The 20,858-nt window shown below is 35.6% G+C and overlaps 2 protein-coding genes across 2 annotated transcripts; one reads left to right on the top strand and one right to left on the bottom strand.

Annotated features, from left to right (window-relative positions):
- The first annotated feature begins 204 nt into the window (after positions 1–204).
- Positions 205–7,101, top strand: terf1 (telomeric repeat binding factor (NIMA-interacting) 1). Its single transcript, XM_084102448.1, has 10 exons — positions 205–412; positions 547–648; positions 1,135–1,259; positions 3,248–3,334; positions 3,414–3,563; positions 4,086–4,195; positions 4,746–4,784; positions 5,578–5,675; positions 6,170–6,240; positions 6,558–7,101. The coding sequence occupies exons 1-10, from the start codon at positions 229–231 to the stop codon at positions 6,717–6,719; spliced, it is 1,128 nt and encodes a 375-aa protein (XP_083958574.1). The 5' UTR covers positions 205–228; the 3' UTR covers positions 6,720–7,101.
- sbspon (somatomedin B and thrombospondin type 1 domain containing) lies at positions 7,097–15,714 on the bottom strand. Its single transcript, XM_084102449.1, has 5 exons — positions 15,090–15,714; positions 10,938–11,132; positions 9,334–9,409; positions 8,799–8,975; positions 7,097–7,331 (listed from the first exon to the last, which is right to left on the bottom strand). Exons 1-5 carry the CDS (start codon positions 15,406–15,408, stop codon positions 7,214–7,216), a joined length of 885 nt encoding a protein of 294 aa, XP_083958575.1. The 5' UTR covers positions 15,409–15,714; the 3' UTR covers positions 7,097–7,213.
- Between the last annotated feature and the right edge of the window lie 5,144 nt (positions 15,715–20,858).

Here is a 20,858-nt window from a genome sequence, read left to right as displayed (position 1 = left end):
ACCTGGGGACACGGAAAAAGTCAGACCAAAGCAAAGTGCTATAAAATTCACGTAAGTGTTAATTTAGTTGTGATATTTTAAGAAAAGAACCCTGTTTTTCAATACCCAAATCAAAAAGTCGCTATTGTTGTTTCTTCCCCGTCGGTTGGGGGCGCTGTGGCCGGAGCTTCTGATAAACTCCGCCCGCACAACAGTTGGCGGGAACGTTTGTTATTTTTCTGCATAAACATGGATACGGAATGCGCGTCTCATGAGATCTCGAGCTCAACTGAAAAAACCGAAAAAAACAATGTAGTTGAAGTCGAAAGTGTTGTTCAGTCATGGATGGTCGACTATTATTTCGCGACATTATGTCGGCACTTCAAGGCAAGATCTGGACCGGAGTTTCATAAAGCTTTAAAAATATTTGAAGGTAAGAAAATGTTTTTTTGATTCCCCTAAGGATTCTGATAGTTAATGCTAGGTGCGTTCATTGCTTAACGTTACTTGTATTATAAATGTCACTAATATTGCATTCTCATATGTTGTATATTGTGTTTTCCTCAGCTTTGGTGGATGAGCTCGAGTCATGTTCCCACAGGTCAACTCATCACTCTCAGAGAACGATCTGCTGCCTCCTGGCCAGAGTGATAGATGGGGAACAACTGGGTAATGCAACTAACGTTATATAATTAGCAATCATATAATTTCGTGGTATTATTGCAAATTACTATGAAGCCCAGTATATTTCTTGTATAGAATATATGTTTATAATATAATCATATATTCTATACAAGAAATATGCTTCACAGTCAATAATACCACGAAATTATACAGCTGTAATGTAACTACAAATTTTTTCACAGTATAAATTGGGCCTTTATACATGAAAATATATAGCTTTATACATTTTAAATATGTTTAGTTTCTATTACATTACTTTTCTCTACTCACTAGTTCTGTACTGTTTGATGTACACACACACATACATGTACACACACACACATACATGCACACACACATATATAAGAAAATGTATTAAAAATATAAATTTGACCATTTATGTTTACTAAATATAAAAAAAAAGTACATGAAAGATTCAAGTGCGCTGGTCTGAAACTTTCACACTTACCCGTCATGTGTTGTGTTTTTAAGATGTCCATTATGATCGTGTTACTCAAATCACTCCCTTGATGTCAGCGCTGCCGATTTGGGAGTCCTTAAAGGAAGCGTCCGATACAGATTTACATGCTAAGATCAAAACGCTACTGATTGTTCAGGTACGTATGCTTAAGAGTGAGTTGTTTAACACTGTAGGGTTTTAATAGGTTTAAAGTCAGCATGAAACAGAAGTTTGATGTCTTTTCTTCCCTATTGGGATGTATATATAAGAATGGGACGGCTTATTGAACAAGAAAAATGTAAGGCGGGACATGATTTTGTCCATCAGGAATTGATTGGATTTAGATGTTAAAAATGATGTTCATGGATAAATCCTTTATAATTAATAATATTGGTCGGCCAATAGTGGATTTTACCACTAACGATAACTAGTTTGGAGTGTGGACCATGCTGGCCGATAACCGATTAATCAACCGAGTTTTTAAAATGGATACTGAATAAAAACAAACATAACACAAAAAATAGTGCTGAACTTTATTATGAAAATTTAAAAAAAGTATTGAAGCATGAAAATGTACTGTACATTTTAAACCTTGATCATTAATGTTAGTTCATAGTGCATTAACTAATGTTAAGAGATAAAAAAAAATTAAAAAAAGGAAATCCCGCACACTAATACTATAGTGTGTGGGATTTCCTTGGGGTTTTTGTTCTATTTGACCTGGCTTATTTGGTCTATTCTCTCACGCACCTATCACCTGCAAGTGTGCGATGGTGATTGCTAAGAGAGAAAACTTTAAAATGTAAAAATGTAATAGTAAATGTTGAAATTAACGATGAACAATAGAGAGCCTAAGTCCCTCCCCTCCGCTTCCGGTTCATGGGACCTTATTTCGGAAAAAAATATGTATGGTAGTCAATGGCAAGAGACAACTTATCTTTTTATTCCATCTGAACTGTGTCCTGAATTACACATATGATGTCAATTTAAAAGATAATTATGAAAGTCAAGAAAGTCGCAGTTTGTCATAAAACAGAAGAGTAACATTTAGTTTTATGTGAAAATCGCTCAATGAACTACATCTCTCGTCTCGCACTATGTACGTCACAAGATCCGTTGCTCGTATGTGTGCAGTCTGGTACAAAACACTCAGGCATGACGGCGTAGCGTTACGATTATAACGTGAGACTGTAGAAAAAATGACAGACGTTAGCTTCAGTAAAGTTAGCTTCATTCATCGAGAGAAAAGGTATGACGTCACACGTGCGCCTTTTGGGTTTGTAGTCTTTGTAATTACGTATTTTCATAGTCTTATACCTCAACAGTTTTACATCAAACTGCGACTTTCTTGACTTTAAAATGTATCTTTTAAATTGACAAACATCATAAGTGTCATTCAGGGCACAATTCAAACGAGATCAAAATATTCGTTGTCTCTCGCCATTGACTACCATACACTATTTTTCCGAAATAAGGTCCCATGGTGGTCAACCGGAAGGGGAGGGACTTAGGCTCTCTATACTTTTATTAACCTTACTTAGTTACAAATTAGCTCTTATTGAAAAGTGATGGCATTTCATATAAATCCAAACTATGTCAATAAATATCGACGCAAAGGCCATAGCATTGAAAATAGACACATGTATATTGTATGTATAGCCTATGCTTTTTAGGACACTTGATTATATAATCAAAATAACAAAATATGTATATGTATAACCACCTTCAAACTATATCTAAGGCTTATTCGTTTGATTCGCTTGCATTGATATTTCTTTTAGCTGCCTTCTCAAACTTTTGCTGCTGCAGTAGTTTATTCCTGCTTTGTAAATGCACTTAATTTCATTATATTTTTTCATAGTGATCTCTTAAGGTCCTTGCACACTGAGTCCGAAATTCTCATCCAAAATTTTCGCATGTTAAAAAATAAATACGACCTAACGATATTCTGATCACTGCCTCCGAAACTTTTGTCCATCATAAAAAAATTCGGATTGGGTTCTATTTTCTGCTTTTTTCGCATCCGTAGCAAGCATTTTCTTAGGTGTTTTGACAATTCAGAGCCACCGAATGACGAATACGAAAAAACATATTCACAGTGCCTTGAAGTAATAAAAATGTAACCTTATTTTCATTGTGTCCAAGTCTGTCGCTGTGTGTGTGAAGAAAGGGAATTCAAAGTTGGCAAAGGAAACCCTGCAGTGGCTGGAAAAAGAGACTGAAATACCTGAGGTGTGCATTTACCTGTTACTGTTTAACATGCTTTTCTTACAATGCAGCAAATTAACATCATTTTGTGTGTGTGTGTTAGAAACTACAAGGAAAGCTTACCGCCATTGTGAGTAAGAAAGATGCATATGATCCGCTTCTGATGAACTTCACTTTCAACCAGCTGTTGGAGAACGTTGACATGTTCCTTGACGCGGTTAACCTGGAAAGATCCTCCGTTTTCTTACTCGAAGTATGAGGCCTTTTTTCGTTTTACGTACAAAAAAACGATCCACTTTACGACAAACTGACTGATTTGTGTGCTACATCCTGTGGGAAAGAGAATCCCTGTCCTAATTGGCTTCATTGACTGTGGTTTCAGTGTGGTTACCGTACTGTGAATTTGCCTAATGATCTCTTAGAATTGTGGTGTTTTTATGGGGGTACTGAAATATTGCTGTTAGCTTCACCCTCAATAACCACCCAAGAAAAGTAAAGGCAACACATTGAATATGCAGTCATGTTGCCGCTAATGGGTTACTTTGACTGTGATTTATTGACCGTGTATTTTGCTGCTTATTACAAGAAGTGTGTGTGTGTGTGTGTGTGTGTGTGTGTGTGTGTGTGTGTGTGTGTGTGTGTGTGTGTGTGTGTGTGTGTGTGTGTGTGTGTGTGTGTGTGTGTGTGTGTGTGTGTGTGTGTGTGTGTGTGTGTGTGTGTGTGTGTGTGTGTGTGTGTGTGTGTGTGTGTGTGTGTGTGTGTGTGTGTGTGTTAGGCAGCATCAAAAGTGGTTGAAGCACGTCATGAGAGATCAGAGAAAACCTTATCTGAACAGGACAGAAGTGAGAGGATACCATCCAGCCCAGAGTCAATTCAAACAGAAGAGTAAAATCATCTTTCTCATCTACAACATTTTTAAACTGCAGATGTCTATGATTGGAATAAAATAATATTTTATTTATTGTGTAAATATGAAATAAAATTTTCTAAAATAACATTTCATTTTGGTAATTTATATATATATATATATATATATATATATGTGTGTGTGTGTGTGGGGGGGATAATGTAGAGCGAGGCGGTTGTTATAGCGAATACAACCCCGACAGGCTGATATATAAAAATATTTATATATTTTATATATATATATATATATATATATATATATATATATATATATATATATATATATATATATATATATATATGTATATGTATAAATGACCCAAATGAAATGTTTGAAATGAATGAAATGTATTACATGGCTACCTACCAAATAAATCAATAATTTGACACAAAATATTGATTTAAAAAGGAGTTTATTATATTAAATATTTGATATATATATATATATATATATATATACACCTTTTTGTTCTAAAGTAAAATCTTTAATTCTAGAGACTTCTTGCTTTATTTATTTGTTTCCATACAGAAATGAGGCACAGGTGGATCAACTGGCGCTAAATATGAGGTGAGGGCCTTGAAAGTTATTTCAGCAGCGGCATTCGTTGTTACAATATATGAATTTTGAAGGCCCGTTCACACAAATAATGATAATAATAATGATAAACGTATAGAAAAAAAATTCTAAATATAAAATAATTGCAGTCCACACCACAACTATAACGAAAACAGAACAGAGAAACGATATCGTTGGAATCACTTTCAGAACAATGCCTTCCAGCTGATGAACCATAAAAACATTGACAGCCAATCAGAACCGTTTATGCTTTCTGCTTTAAAGAGCTGGAGCATTTAAAGCGGCAGACGACAAAACCGCTTAAAATAAACTCTTATCATCTGCTCGTGTGGACGCTAATATAGTAATTGTTACGGATATATTTATAGTTATTGTTCTTGGTGTGAATGGGCCTTAAGAGTCACCATACTGACTAGCACCGTTGCAACTGATTAATCGACTGATCAAGGTTATTCAATCTAATCACATTTATTTGAGATAACCACAATGGTTGTCAATTTAAAATTTTCTGGTTTTGTCATCCAAATAAGTGAAATTACACAGCATTTAAGTAAATTATATAGGCCTATTTTTATTATGAATTTTGTTATTATGTATGATTTAAAGTAAAAAAAAAGGCTTACACTTTAAGTGACAACAGAAAAAAAAAAAGTGGAGCTGGCATATGATGCCACCTTATTTTTTTATCACTCATACCAACTTGTAGTTGCTTTTATATACTGATTGCTTTAATAATTGAAAACAAATTAAAAACATAAAATTGACAATTCTTTTTGCGTCACAGACTCAAAAGGAAACTTTTTTCCAAACAAACTCATGACCCGTGGAAACCAGAAACTGCTAAGAAAGTGCGAACCACAGGCAAGAGAACCTCCATTTGCAGTAAGTTCTCAACCAATGGATTTTTTTTTTGTGGTTTTGATGTGTATTGTTTTACTGAATAATTTTGTACTTCTGTATGTTGTTAAAGGGTTAGTTCACCCAAAAATGAAATTTCTGTTATTAATTGAGGGCATGAATGACATGAGGGTGACATTAATGACAGAGATTTCATTTTTGGTTGAACTAACCCTTTAAGGGAGTATTGATAAAATTTGCTTGCTCTCATGTTCCAAACCTGTTATTGTTTTTAAACATACTGTAGATCTTTTCAATGCGGAAGTTCATATTCACCATTTTCACAGATGATTGTGTGTTCTGGTCTTTATAACATCAAAAATCATTGGTTTAATGTCATAAAACATGATTATTTACAAATGTGCATTTCTTCAAACTTCTCTTTTTGTGTTCCGTAGAAATAACATCATGCGGGTTTGGAACAACTCATTCCATTTATAAATCTCTAACATTAATACATTCTTATTTTATCCACACAGAGCTTTCTAGGAGAAGTAGTAGCCCTTCGGAATTACAAAGCGTTGTTAGTGTGACAAGCAAAATCAGGAGGGTGAGTTACTCTGAAAGTGTGTGTGTACAGTTATCTTATATAATATATTGCATGTTGCAGATATTCATACAACAAATTATTCTGTGGGCATTGAAAATGATAAAAAAAAAAAAAAAAATGCTGGAGCTGGCTGGCAACTTAAAAAATAAAAGCCTGGCGGGGAAAGAGTTAAGGTTAGGTACTTGTGAGGGTTAGGGTAAGGGGTTAGAGATTGCATTATAGCAATGAATGGCCTAACAAAGATAGTCTTACAAACGTGTGTGTGTACAGCACAAGCATTTGAACATATAAACAGCATCAATGTTTGTTTGTTTCAGAAGTGGACTGTGATAGAAGATCGGAAGCTGAAAGCAGGTGTGAAGAAACACGGGGAAGGCAACTGGAGAATGATCCTGAATGACTTTGAGTTTGACAACCGCACCGGTGTTAATCTTAAGGACAGATGGAGAACCCTGAAGAGTAAGGGAGAGGACTTCTGAGCTGCCGCCACTTTTTTTTATTTAACTTTTTTTTTTTTTTTAATGATCTTTAGACTTAAAGTTTTTATTATTTAAGCTGTGCTGATTTCAAATTCAGCAGTGCCTTTTTTTTTTTTGTTCTCTTTTTTTTTTTGTTAATTAAAAGTTCAAAAATACTGTTTGGCAGAACAGTGTTAGTGATAAATAGTATAATAACGTTCAAAGTGTTCTATTGCTGTTTACTTATACTGTAAGGCCAACATTTGTCCAGTAGAGGTTGCAAGTGAGACAAATGAAAGCTTCGTTTTGCCTTTAATTGTTCCTGGATTTATTTTTACAGAAAAAGAAAAAAAATAGTTTGAAACAATACTGTACAAAAAAAAACTAAAGAGCTTTTAATGTTTGTAAATGTGTGATGTTTTTTTTGTTGTTGTTGTTGTATGTATAATGGAACATATTGCTTATTTGTGGATTTTAACAAGGACTTTGAAGAAGCATTCTTATTTATAGACTGTTTAAATGAAAATGAAGCTGTGCACTTGAGGGCAGGAGCAGTGCTGTAGTTTCTGTACTTTCCTCCATGTTCCTCTGCAGCGAGGACTTCCCACCGCCTGCCAGTGTAGAAGCTCATCCCTGCCAAGATAAGAAGAGTTGGTAACACTTTACAATACTGTTCCGTCATGAATGAGTAACTACACAGGAGCAAATGAATAATACAACATTAATGTATAATGAATTCTAAAGTGAAGATCATGGTAACCCGCTAGTAATGACTCTAATCCTTCAGAATTATTTAGAACAGCATCCTAAAGTGAAAAGCATGACAACTTTTAGTCATTGTAAGGTTTTGTATAGTAATTGCTTCTGATGGATTTGGTAATACTTGAGTCATTACTAGTGAGTTACCATGATCTTTACTTTAGAATACTGATCCAAAAGACCAGTCATTCCTTTAGAAGGATGTAGTAACACTTAATTACAAGTAGGTTACTGCATGATCTTTAGAAGTAATTATGCATTGTGCTTTACTCTCACTAATTATGAACCTGTATAGTTCTTGGTCCTCTAGGAGGTATAAATTAATAAATGGCTTTAATTTTCGAACATTTAAAATTAATACAATAAAAGCTAATAGACCAAAGCAAAACAATATAAGCTTATTTAATTCTACTCCACTACTCGTTAATAATCATCAGAGTGGCTTCATGGTTAAATAATTTTAATCCTATCTTAATACAGTACATTTACTACATATATTTATAATTATCCCCACACACCAAAAAAATACAAAGAAAACATGCATATTTACATGTATAAATCCAACATATATAATAAACAGTATTAAAAAACAAAGCCTTGTTTCCCTCCCTGTACCTTGTGAAACCCATATTTTAGTACCGCTTTTTGAACTGGGTCATGCTTGGACATTGCTTGAGCACTGAACTTAATCCGTTCCACAGCTTCACTCCACATATAGAAATACAAAAACATTTTAATGTTTTACGGACACAAATAAGTTTTAAGTTGCACGACCCCCTAAAATTATATTTCCCTTCTCTATTAATAAAAAATTGAATATTGCCAGGGAGTTTTTGTGCTTTATACATTATTTGTGCTGTTTGAAAATATCTTTTTTTTTTAAATAATGAATTTGTGTGATCTTTATAACCAGTATTATAAATTATTCTTATGGCTCTTTTTTGCAAAATAGATAGTGATGCATTTATAAGTATTGCCCCAAACCTCCGCACAGTAATTTAAATATGTTAACATCAGTGCGCAATAAAGAATGTGGAGTGATATGTGGTCCAGAACATGCTTTGCTTTATTCAGTACTGAAATGATTCTTGAAAGTTTGTGTACATGTTTTATGTGAGATTTCCAGCTTGTTTTATGATCTATTATCACCCCAAGAAACTTATTTTTCAAAAGTCTGTAAGAGCCTTTTGTGAAACCTAAATATCTCATGAATTGTGATGTTGTTTCAGCATGAAGACATACTCTGACCTCACAATGAACTTGTAACCAAATGTGCTGTTGTTGCTGCCTCAGAAACAGGTCCTCTAGTTTAACAACACTGTGGCACTATGGGTACACTACCTCTCGGCTAGGTTACCGTCTCCTTGACAGCCCCGACTGTGGTTACTCAGAGCTGGAGGTTGGCAAGCCACGCAAACAGTGTAGCCCTCCCTCAAATACTGCATCCAGCGTGTATTGGGTCTGTTCTCCACCGTGCAATGCAGCGTCAGAGACTCCATCTTGAACTCCATACAGAAACTGTGGAGCACATCATCATTACATGACTTCAAATCTTTCACTGTGTTTATTGTAAGAAAGTTTAAGAAACAGTCACATTGTGAGATTTAACATTGTTTCATTTCACATACAAAGTTTTACATGGTGTATCAAGACAAAGTCGCTTTCAATGAAAGCTAAATGCTAACAGCTAAATGAAGAACTAAATAAGGCATTCGTTGTTAATACTGTGTATTGCTAATGTTATTAGTTTATTACTTGTCTGTTTTTGTGACTTTAAGTAGTGAACTATTTGTTGAAGTGAGTAAACAGGCTTCTCCTCACAAATTCTCATCATCAACAGTCTCTTTGTGTTTGTTAAATCGACGGTGATACATACCCAGCATCCATTTGGGCCCCATACAAATCATGTGTTCTGCCTTTGCTGTACTCCATTGTGGTAATAAATGCTGCTCCTGGAATTAATCCAACACAGCCCGTGTTTAGTTCCAACCCATAAACAGCTAAGTGATCAACTTTGGACCATCAAGTTGAAAAGTCCCTTGATTTCTGACTGAAGTTCACTGGGTTCTTTAACAACAAAGCTCTACCGATATAAGCAAGAAGGCATTTTAAAAGCAATACTCCCTTGTGAAAAAGAAGTGTGCTGAAATGTTTTGAATGTACACTTGTAGAGTACTTCAAATCTTGAAAAAGTATACTACTAAAAACTAATTGCAGATAATATATCAATTGCATAAAAGGCCACTTTAAGTGTATTTAAAGAGAATACCTTTAAAGTAAAGTATTTTTTTTAATATACTTTAAAAATAGTGCACTTTGGGATGATGTCAAAATAAAAATGCTACTTTAAAGTACATGTTAAATCATGTTTTAATAATCTTTCGCCAGGATTGTTAGAAGTTTACACTTATTATGATCTGGTAACTAACACATAAGTAGGCCTATTCTTGATCATTTTTAACTGTACAATGTTATTTGATATTACATTTTGGCCCAGTTTTACAGACAGAGCTCAGATTAAGAAAAGATTAGGCCTAAATTCAATTAGGGCATTTAAGCAGCTTTTATAAAAGTGCATTAGAAAAAAACATTACTGATGTGCATCTTGAGACAAAACAATGGCACTGATATATTTAAAGATGTGTTGCTTTCAGTTAAAACAGCTCAAACAAGCATTTTAGTCTGGGACTATCGTAAGTCTAAGATCACAGACGCTTAAGATCACTTACGATAAGACTATCTTAAGTCTAAGATAGACTTATCTATGGGGATTAACTAAATTGCAACATCATCATTACAAATGTGTATGTGTAATTACAAGTATTTAAATACATGACATGCAAGTTTCAAATTGTTTCACAGACTAGGCCTTTTCTTATGGGATCAGGCCTTTCTTAAGCTAGTCCCAGACTAAAATGCATGTTTGAGCTGTCTTAACTGTAAGCAACTTGCACTGTCACATCTTAAAATGCCTTGATCAAGGTTTTTTTCCCAAGGCACATTTAAAAAATCTACTTAAATGTCCTAATTTAAGTCCTCCTGGCTTAATCTAAGCCCTGCCTGTGAAACCAGCCCATAGTCTATCATAAATACTTTTCGGTGCATCACTTTAACCATAAAGACAATGGAAGTAGTTATGTAATTACTTAAGAAAAGCACTCTTAATTTTAACTAATTGCATTTAATATAAATTTTAACTAATAGGCCTATATATTTTCATTTAATTGTAAACAACATGCAATTAAGTGTCTGAAAACATTCACACTTAAGTATATTCCTTTAAAGTGTATTATTTCTGTAATAATTATTTAAAAGTATGCTGAATTGTACTTGTTTTTTTTACGAGGGTTGGCAGTTTCGCAAGAGCTCTTAAAAGAAATCCAAATGTGTTGTCCATGGAAAACTCAACTTTATAATGATGAAAGTCACTGTGCATTTTGATCGAAAAGATGTATAAGCCATGTTGACTCAGATTTATACCTTGAGTCTGAAAGCAAAACTGGCCCTGGCGATCCTGATACTCCATGCATCCGGCCTGCTCCTCCAGCCTTGGACAGGCCTGTCCGCTGTTTTGGGGCAGTCTCAAAATGCTGCGTCTCCGGACCCGGAATGAGGGCTGGCAGGGCTGTGCGCACCCGCTCCAGTGACTCCACTCACTCACTACACATGGCTGGGCTTAAAACACAACCCATGGGTGAGAAGTTGCACAAATCTACAGGATATATCAGTGGTTCTCAACCAGGTGGCTGGGGCCAACAAGGGGGCCCTATAATCTTAAAAGTAAAAGTTTGCGAAAAGGGAGTTTTGTGATTGCAAAGAGGAACCATTTTGGATTCCCCAAAGAACCTCTCAAGAAACCGTAGTTTTCTTATAGTGTGAAGAACATTTTAATAATCTCGAGAACCTTTTTTTCTACTATAAAGAACCTTTTGTACCATGTTAAAGGTTCTTCATGGAACTATCAATACCAATAAAGAACCTATCTACAAATCAAGATATTTCTTATTTTAATTGATTCTCTCAAGAACTGTTGAAGAACTTCTTTTTATTCTCACATTTTTCGAATGGCACTACACTAACAATGAGTCGGTGTAGATTCATCAGTTCAGTCTGGAAACTGACAGATAGGATACAAGACAGAGCTGAATTCTTCTGTTTTTCTCCTATTTCTTAGTGTTTTAGTGACAGCTCATGCATTGCAATAAATTATTTGATGCTAAATGCTCTTGTATAAAAGGAAAAAATAATCTCCTAAAATATAAATTGCTCCTGCCCTGCAAAAGCTGGAAGTTTTGTGTGAATAATTTATCCCTTTACACATTGCACATTATACTCTGGTGTCATTTACTATAAATTGGATTTACAGTTAGTATAATAAAATTATTTGTAACACAGCTTTTTAGAATACTTAATATTCTTAATATTCTTATTTCTTAAAGGGTTAGTTCACCCAAAAATGAAAATTCTGTCAGTAATTACTCACCCTCATGTTGTTCCAACCCCGTAAGACCTTCGTTCATCTTCGGAACACAAATTAAGATATTTTTGATTAAATCTGAGAGCTGGCTCACTCCTCCATAGGCTTCTAAAGACGTTATAACTTGCTGGCCCAGAAAATGCATTAAAGACATCGTTAATATAGTCCAAGTGACTACAGTGGCTCAATCTTAAGTTTATAAAGCGACGAGAATACTTTTTGTGCGCAAAAAACAAACAAAAATAACGACTTTATTCCTCTATTCATTCATTTCCGAAGATGAACGAAGGTCTTACGGGGTTGGAACAACATGAGGGTGAGTAATTACTGACAGAATTTTCATTTTTGGGTGAACTAACCCTTTAATATTTACTGTTGTAACAAAATGATGTCAACATTATACTGTCCACGTATTTATTTGATGAGTAGCCGTGTAATAATTGAGATAATGCACAGATGTTGTGTTTTATTTCAATTCAGAGAATCTTATTTTGGTAACATTTCTATTCCTTTAAGTTCACGTTTCCTGTGTTTAGTTCCTTTGTCTATTAGTTTCCATGGTTACTGATTAGTATTACCTTTGTCTTGTTTAGTTCCTTGTTTGGCTGCATCCAAAATCGCATACTCTCTTGAGTAGGTACTTATTTTGAACAAGTAATTACTTTGCGACGTTAAAAAAAGTATGTTCTATATTGAATGTAATCCGGACTACTACATTCACAATGCTATCATTATCATGTGACCTACCAGCATCAATTGCGTCGCTTCACTGCCATTTACAAATCCTCTCCCGTGGCCTCATGGGATAGTAAAATGTCTATTGTATGTACACTTCAGAATCTCGCTGAAAGTAGTAGGTCATCCGGGTACGTTTTGCCTACTCTTAAAATGAATACTGTGAATTCTGACATACTTCATTTGTTACATACTGTTTTTCGCCTGCTATATAGAGAAGTATGTGATTCCGGATAGAGCCATTGCCCTCTTTGTTAGTCTAACATGGTTAGTTATTGCCTTTATTTACCCATGTTAAAGTCAGAATGAAAGTTGTGATTGTATTTTCTTCCTTATTGTGACCTTCTCAAAAAAGAAAAAATGTAGACCAGAACTTGATTTTGTCCATCAGGGATTGATTGGATTGTTTAGATTTGCTATTTCTGTGATTTGCGCCCTCACGCCAATAAACACAACATCAGAGAAGAGATGTTGTTTCAAGAGAGAGGGGACGCTATTTTGATTAAAGATTATGAACATTGAACATGAACATATGAACATTGTTTTTTAATGATGTTCACGGATAGTACTGCAATATTCCATAATAAGAAATAAGAATTATCAAGTTTGATTTCATGGTGACTTTAAGCTGTCACAGTTGGCCATTCTTTGGATTGTGTTATCTCCTACATTTTTAGATATAATTCATCTGGGTTAATTCTAATAAAAGCTGCAATTAGATCCCCTGCCTGAAAACTGTTAAAGCAGTCAGCAGCTAATTATCCTAAAATATAAGATTTATTCATCAGTACCCAGGCCATATCCACACTAAGGCCCCATTCACACGTACATGGTTATTTTGAAAAACTGAGACATTTCCCTTCGTTTGTGCCCTTCGTTTACACGCAAATAGAGAATTTGCCTCTGAAAACGATTCTTTCTAAAAACTCGTTTTGGAAAACTTCATTTGCACGTTTGCATGTAAACTGAGAAAAACTGAGTTAGGCAGCCGACGTCACAGTATGCGACAGAACTTGCACCTGCGTCAAAAGTGCGACTAGAAAGAGGAAGTGATTCGTTGTTGTTGCTATTTTCGGGATTCTGATTGGCTAACGTGGGCTTGAGCTTCTCGTTACACTGCCACCTACAGGTTTGGCATGCTCTTGACGGCATATATACACAGGTTTGTGTAAACTAACACTTTTTTCAAAACTGACATGTGTGCACAGTGTTATTTTTGAAAACGGAGAGGGTGAAATATCCATTTATGAAAATAGCCGGCCACGTGTAAACATAGCCTAATAGCCTACGTTTTCTAAACGCATCTTTTTCTCTCCGTTTTGGCCTTTCATCCACACTGAGACGGCGTTTTTATTAATGAAAACTAAGCTTTTTGAAAATGCACTCCAAAGTGGATACATTTGAAAACGCCTTTTTCACGTTGTAGTGTGGACTGTGAAACCGGTGATATTTAAAAACGATGATGTAAATTTAGTCATGTGACGCATATTGTACCAATAGATGTTTATACCAGTATTGTGCCTGTTATGTGCTATTCACTTTCGCACTGTTGCTACAAATATTCTACATTGCACACTCTTCATATCACAGTCCTGAAAAGTTGACAGAATTGACTCACATTTGCTGTCCTGCGGCAATACATGAGAGCAGTTGCGTTTTAGACCAAACATATGGCGCATCAGTGAAGGGTGAGATATTTTGCTAAATAAAATGATACTGTCAGAAGAATTGCGCGATAACTTCATTATTTATTTTTCCATCTGTATCATCTCAGTGATCTTTTGTGAGGTTTTACGCATTTAGGCGTTTTTCAAAAGTTTCTCATCCACACTGAAACGTCGGAAAACGCCTGAAAACGCTAGTGTGGACGGAGAGCGTTTTTAAACGAAAACGCCGTTTTCAAATGTATCCGGATTAAAGTAGACCTTACGTAGCCCCAGACAGCAACATAGTGTCGGCCCACATCCGGTACGTGTGGAATCCCAGATGTGGGCCGGATATGAGCCGACACTATGTTGCTGTCTGGGTATTTTATTATGGTCACTGTGATTTTGTCAAGTAAGACATATTCCAGGAACAACATTCCTGTCTGAAAATTTTGTCCTAACCCTATCTCTACCCCTAAACCTAACCCTACTCATAAATTATCCCTAAAATCAGAGGGAAATTATATGTGAATAACATGATGTAGAAGCACCTAACCCTGGTTGTAAGCCTAGACATAAACTGTAAACTTGTCCTTCAAATCTGATTGGTTGGGTGGAATGTTGATCCAGGAACATGTTGTACTTGATGAAATCAGGTTCACCATTTTATTATTTTTACATACTTTATTTTTTAAATCTATATTTAAAATATATTATTTACTGTGTTCAGTAATCAGTTTGTCAACTGCCCAAATATGACTGTATACCACTTACCTGGGCACTTAGTTGGGTAGTCAAAGCAACAGTCTTTAGTCTTTACACACCTCTCATCACAATAGCACATCCCATAGACACGGTCCATCCTCCAGTCTGTAGTGAAACAGGTGAAATCTGTGCCTTGACAGCACCTTCCTGAGCATCCCCCTTCAGCAAAATGGTGCATCCCAAAAAGAGTGGCCACCACCAGTAGGGAACTCTGATCCATTGACAACAACCCCATAATGTCCAAAAAGAACTCCCTCAATGGTATAAAAAGGCAAAAGTTCCTGTTACCGTCTTCAGTTCCTCTCAAAGTCAATGCAACAGGTCTCATTCCTGGCGAGGAAATGAATCTGTCACAGGTGAAGTCATCCTTGCCGAAGGACTCCTTGTGACCTGGAATTCCTGTGGCCACACAGCTCTTCTGTTTGCCCAGATAAAAACACGTTTCCAGAGAGCTCGGGCTAAAAGAAAAGAGCTATTCTGTGGAACTAAATGTCCTCCCCTGATTTGTCTGTAAAATGTGTCTCTGCCCTCGTTTCAGCACACAAAAGTGGACTATAGATGTTACACGATAGAAATGTTGTTTGAGTGGAGGGTGTGTGAGAGCTTTCTCTCTCTCTCTCTCTCACTCTGTACTGCTCTTTTGGCCGCTGTGCACCGGCATACCACATCGAACTGATCTCAGATCAGTGCCCAGGTCATTTCCACCGGGCAGCCGAAGCTTGTACAGCAGGGAAACAGAGGGAGGAATGTGAAGATTTGGCCTGGCTCCAGTCTACAGAGCCTGGGGCAGCACACGGCCCTGTTGCTGTCACATCACCATGCTTCTTTTCCAGCCCACAAGCAGACAGTACATGAGCGCATACACCTCTGCTATGCAAGCTCCCAAAGAGACCCTCGATGTTGTGTTTGGTAATTAACTGAGGTATGTCTGCAACGTTTCCTCTTTGGAGTGATGGAAATGTTATTAGGTGAGAGAATTGAGTTATTGAATTAGTTCTTGTCTAATCGGTACATTGGATTGAAGTGCCCTAACTGAATCAGAGTCAGGATTCTCGTGAGAGTTTTTGTCCTTAAAACGCTCTTGTGTGTAGGACTAATTTATTAAACGTCTCATCCCAATTGACCCTTCGCAGGGAGCTTGATTGACAGGTGATCTGACCAATCATACTTCGCCATCCACCATTTTGTCCGACAAAGCAGTCAGGAGAGTTAGTAGATTAACATGGGAGGATTTGAACTTGAAAAACGGAGTGTATTGACGTCTTTCCGTGGTTAAAACAACATTCCTTATTATGTTTGTTCATGTTTATTTGAGGCTATAAATTAACTAGAAGGAAGAGATGATCGGTTCACGAGCAGCTTTAACTGATGCTCTACAGCGATCTGTCACGACACATTAAAGAGCCACAAAACGGTATTTATTGTTTAAATTTCTTTTAAAAAATGACCAAATTTGAAAGGTGAGACTTTGTTTAATATGTTTAATATCAAACGTAACCGAAAAGTAACCTGGTCTGTCCTATCTGTCAGCGTGTTGTCAGTCTCCTCTCTGCTCCGCAATGTATTTTTCACTGCGTGAGAACATGGTGTGGCGTGAGAACGGCGTAGCTTGTCGGACATAGCGACAGTAACTAAGGGGGACGGGTCTTTGCGAACGGTCAATTGCTAATTGAAAAACTTCATTTTAGAGCTAGTAATGGAGGCTTCTGCCAGGAAGAGCGTCTCTACTAATAGCGAAACTGTAAGTTTATCTGCTTCAAGAACCGCGCTGTTATTTCCTTACTAGTGAGAAATGTTGTGTAGCTTTTAAGTTGTTAAACTATTTTACTGACAACATGTTTCTGTGCGAGTGTGTGCGTTTGTCTTGGAGAGAGAGCGGGAGAAAGATAGTATGTGCTTTCCGTACATAATAAAATGTAATTTCACGGCAAAAACATGGAAATAATATCATTTTTACCCTGTTGTTTATATATTTTTTGTATATAACCAGCGCTGCTGAAAAAGGGGGTGGGACCTGTTGAACTCTATTGCACACCTTAGAACGTTCGTCAACCAATCAGATTTAAGCATTTAACTGCCCCGTAGTATAAGGCTGGAATACACAACTTTTGCTCAGATTTTTGCCCCCATTTTCAGTCTAAATGAGTCGACAATAGTTGCCGAAAGTCTGCACCAGTCTACAGAATTTGGGCAGTCAGAGTTGACAAATTTCACAGAAAATTGCGTAGTGTATGATGGGCACAAACTCAGATTATTAGCTTCAGACTATAATTCCATCCAGTCGGAGAATATCAAAACAAGTTTCATATTTTGAGGTGATTTTAGAGCACATATCGTTGTGTATGACACGTCGCTACTGAAACCGAAACTGTCCTCTATCTACTATTGCAATAAAATACAATACAAATACAATGGCAATACAAAAGAAGAGAACCTTGCCAAGAAGAGAAGATTAGCCAAAGTTCTTGGAAAGTTTCCTGTTAGCTATAGGAAACACCACAGAAGGCATGAAAATGTTGATGTTTTGACCAGAACTTTTTTGGTTCAGACTGTTGTGCCCTCCACGGGGAACTCAGACTAATCATGAGAGGAATGAGGGTCGGCTCATGCACAGAGAGCAGGATCAAGGGAAAGAAGGGATATTAGTGAGAATTATCCTCGATCTGTTGAGACTCGGCAGTCTCGGCTGCTTTGATTGTTCAGTGTAACAAGGGAGCCAGTTCAAGCAAGAGTAACACTTTTTAACATCATCATCAATATCACCATCCCAGTTAGCAAAAATATGTTCTAAGAATGTTTTGCTAACCCTCTGGTGCAATTTGGTAATTTTTTACAGATTTTTTTTATTTATTTATGTTTTGCCACTTGCTGTTTTGACAAAAAAGAAAATCATGGACATAATTTGAAAAGGTTAAATTGTCCTGAAAAAAAGAAGTCACACTTGTTCGCGGTCAAAAACTATCGCATTGGAAATGAACGGGAGACGAATTTCATCTACTGAAAACGTTTGGTACTGCGCACAAACAAATTCTTACTGAAAGCTCATTTTTTGAGATTTCAACCTCAAATTTGGAACTCAGCTTGTTTAGATTCATGGGTTTGATTTTCTCACAGTTTTAGTGTAAAACGTGTTTTGGAAAATATATATTTCATATGAAAACTGTAATTTTGTGCATTTTTCATTACAATAAATGTAAAAAAAAATCAAGTTATATATATTTGTTTACTTTTTTTTTTTTTCATTTCAGCAATAACCTGCCAAGTGTCATCCTTAAAAAGAGATCAAATTTAAGTCTGTACTTAAATGCATTTTAAGATTTATGAATTTCAGGTCCATGCTCAAAAAGTAAATAAATTGATTTTAAATACTGCTTAACAAATAATTTAGTACCATAAAATCCCTTAAAATGCTAATATAAATAATAATAAAAAACAATATTCGCTCATTTTTGACCGACACGCGAGCAGTAAGTTCATTTTTCAAACAATACGGGAATGTGACCTCTGAATGTTCTCTAAACATTCTGAAACTACCATTTAAAGAATGACCATCTAAAACATTTCAGAATTTTTTTTTCCATGAACAATGTATAAATAATGTTTTGTGCTAACGTTTTAAGAACATTATTAAAAAACAAATAACTTTGAACAAACATTCTGTTAACATTACTCAAAGAGTGTTTGTTGGTGATTTTGAGAGAGCCTTGCCAAAACGGTTCCATTAGCTGGGAACAAAAACAGGAAATGACCTCACTACTCAGCAGGCGAATGCGGATTCAGATGTAAGAATCATTGTGAACCGTTTCTGATAGTAAACACATAAAAATACATTTTTATCCAGCTCATCTAGCATCAGCCATCAATTTGCATGCTTGAGAAAACATTGGGAACAAATTTCTGCGCAGGTTTCCTTTTAGATACATTTAAAGGGCAGCAAAAGTCCATTATTATTGACCAGAACACTGTATTTATGTGCTTGGACTCCCTGCTGTCTCTTGAATTTTTTTTTTTGTGAACAAGAGTCCCTGTCTTTAGTTTTGCAGACTCTATGGAGTTCATTCATGTCATTCGTTTGAATGGACTTTTTGCATTAAGCATGTTTAATTGCATTAAGATGCATTGTGTGTGTAAGACTGGTTAGTGTTTATTGTGAATAAGTGAAAGAGTGTTATGTGGGGTCATGCCAGTGTTATGCATACCACAGCCTCCTGACAAAACCGTCCTGGAAACAAACTGCCAATGCAAGTAAACACTAAATCAAACCTGTCCCATAGCAGTGGTGCCAGAGGAACCCTAAATATGACGACATCTTTGCAAAGATTTCACCAATGCTGATATAAATCTGTTTATACATTTGCATCTACTCTACTGTTCAAAAGATTGTGGTAAGATGTTTTTGAAAGAGGTTTATGCTCACCAACACTGCATTTATTTGATTAAAAATATAGAAACAGTAATATTTTGTAATTTGTAATATTATTACAATTTAAAATGACTGTTTTATATGTTAATATATTGTAAAATATAATTTATTCCTGTGATTCCAGACTTCAGATTTGGTGCTCAAGTAACATTTTTTAACGCTTGTCATTTTTGTGGAAAATTAGATACTTTTGTTTAATAGAAAGTTCAAAAGAACAGAATTTATTTGAAATAGAAATCTTTTGTAACATTATAAATGTATTTACTGTCACTTTTGATTAATTTAATGCATCCTTGCTGAATAGAAGATTAGAAAAAATGTACTGACCCTAAACATTTGAACTTTAGAGTACAAAAAAACTTAACTTATAACTTATATAAAAAATTATATATACAGTTTAAAGTGCAATCAATATCATTCTTTTGCAATCAATAGCATTCTTTTCCTCTCTGTCAAGTTTTCCACAGACCCACTAACTCCGAAGCCCCGGTTGAAAACCTCTGCATTATATCAGGATGGGTTATTTTCTTTTAACTCAGTTTCCTTCTGTTACAGTCTGATGGCTTGTTGACTCAGCTCTTGATAAAGTAGTGAACCAGACTCCCGTTTCTGTTTGTCTAAGGTGCAGGTGTGCCCTCATTGTTGACAGTGGACAGAACAGAGAGTCTGTTTGTCATGGACATTTGAAGCAGAGTGCAGATATAGAAGGCTAAACTGTATGTTTGCCATGAAGATTTCAGAACAATATTTGTTCAGCCATTTTTAAAGACATATCAGTGGACCAGTAACCCCTGCTCTCTTATAACAGTGGACTGTGAAAACATAATTGACAGTGGACTTTTTCTTCAGAATCCAGAGCTCTTCATCATTACTCATCATTATCACATGAGGGAAGCTTGTATACCGGATGTTCTCTGACCATGACCAAAAGAATTGGGTCAAGGTCAATATGTCCAATATCTGCAACTATATCTGTCATTTGATGAAAAAGATTAGTCAAATCTCGTTTAAATACATAATCTTGATGAGTGCAAGGTGCAAGTCTATGATTTAGAACACATCCTCCTACTCAGATTAAGACTTTTAATGGCATTTAATCGTTTTTATTTGGATTAAATGACAGATAAAGAATTGAAATGAGGACATAAAAAGTTGAAATTATAAGACAAAAAGTCAGAATTATGACATTAAGGCATTATTAAATTAAGATATAAGAAAATATCATACTCAGATTCAGATTTTTAATGACCTTTAAGATCAGACACTATTGGAAGCCAATTTCTGCAACATAAGAAAGTAAATGCTTCGGTAAATCATAATCAAATCATAAAAAAGTTAAAATTATATATTGTTAT

The sequence above is a fragment of the Abramis brama genome (assembly GCF_963993115.1).
Source record: "Abramis brama genome assembly, chromosome: 24".
NCBI classification, from domain to species: Eukaryota; Metazoa; Chordata; class Actinopteri; order Cypriniformes; family Leuciscidae; genus Abramis; species Abramis brama.
This window is presented reverse-complemented; position numbering and strand designations above follow the sequence as displayed.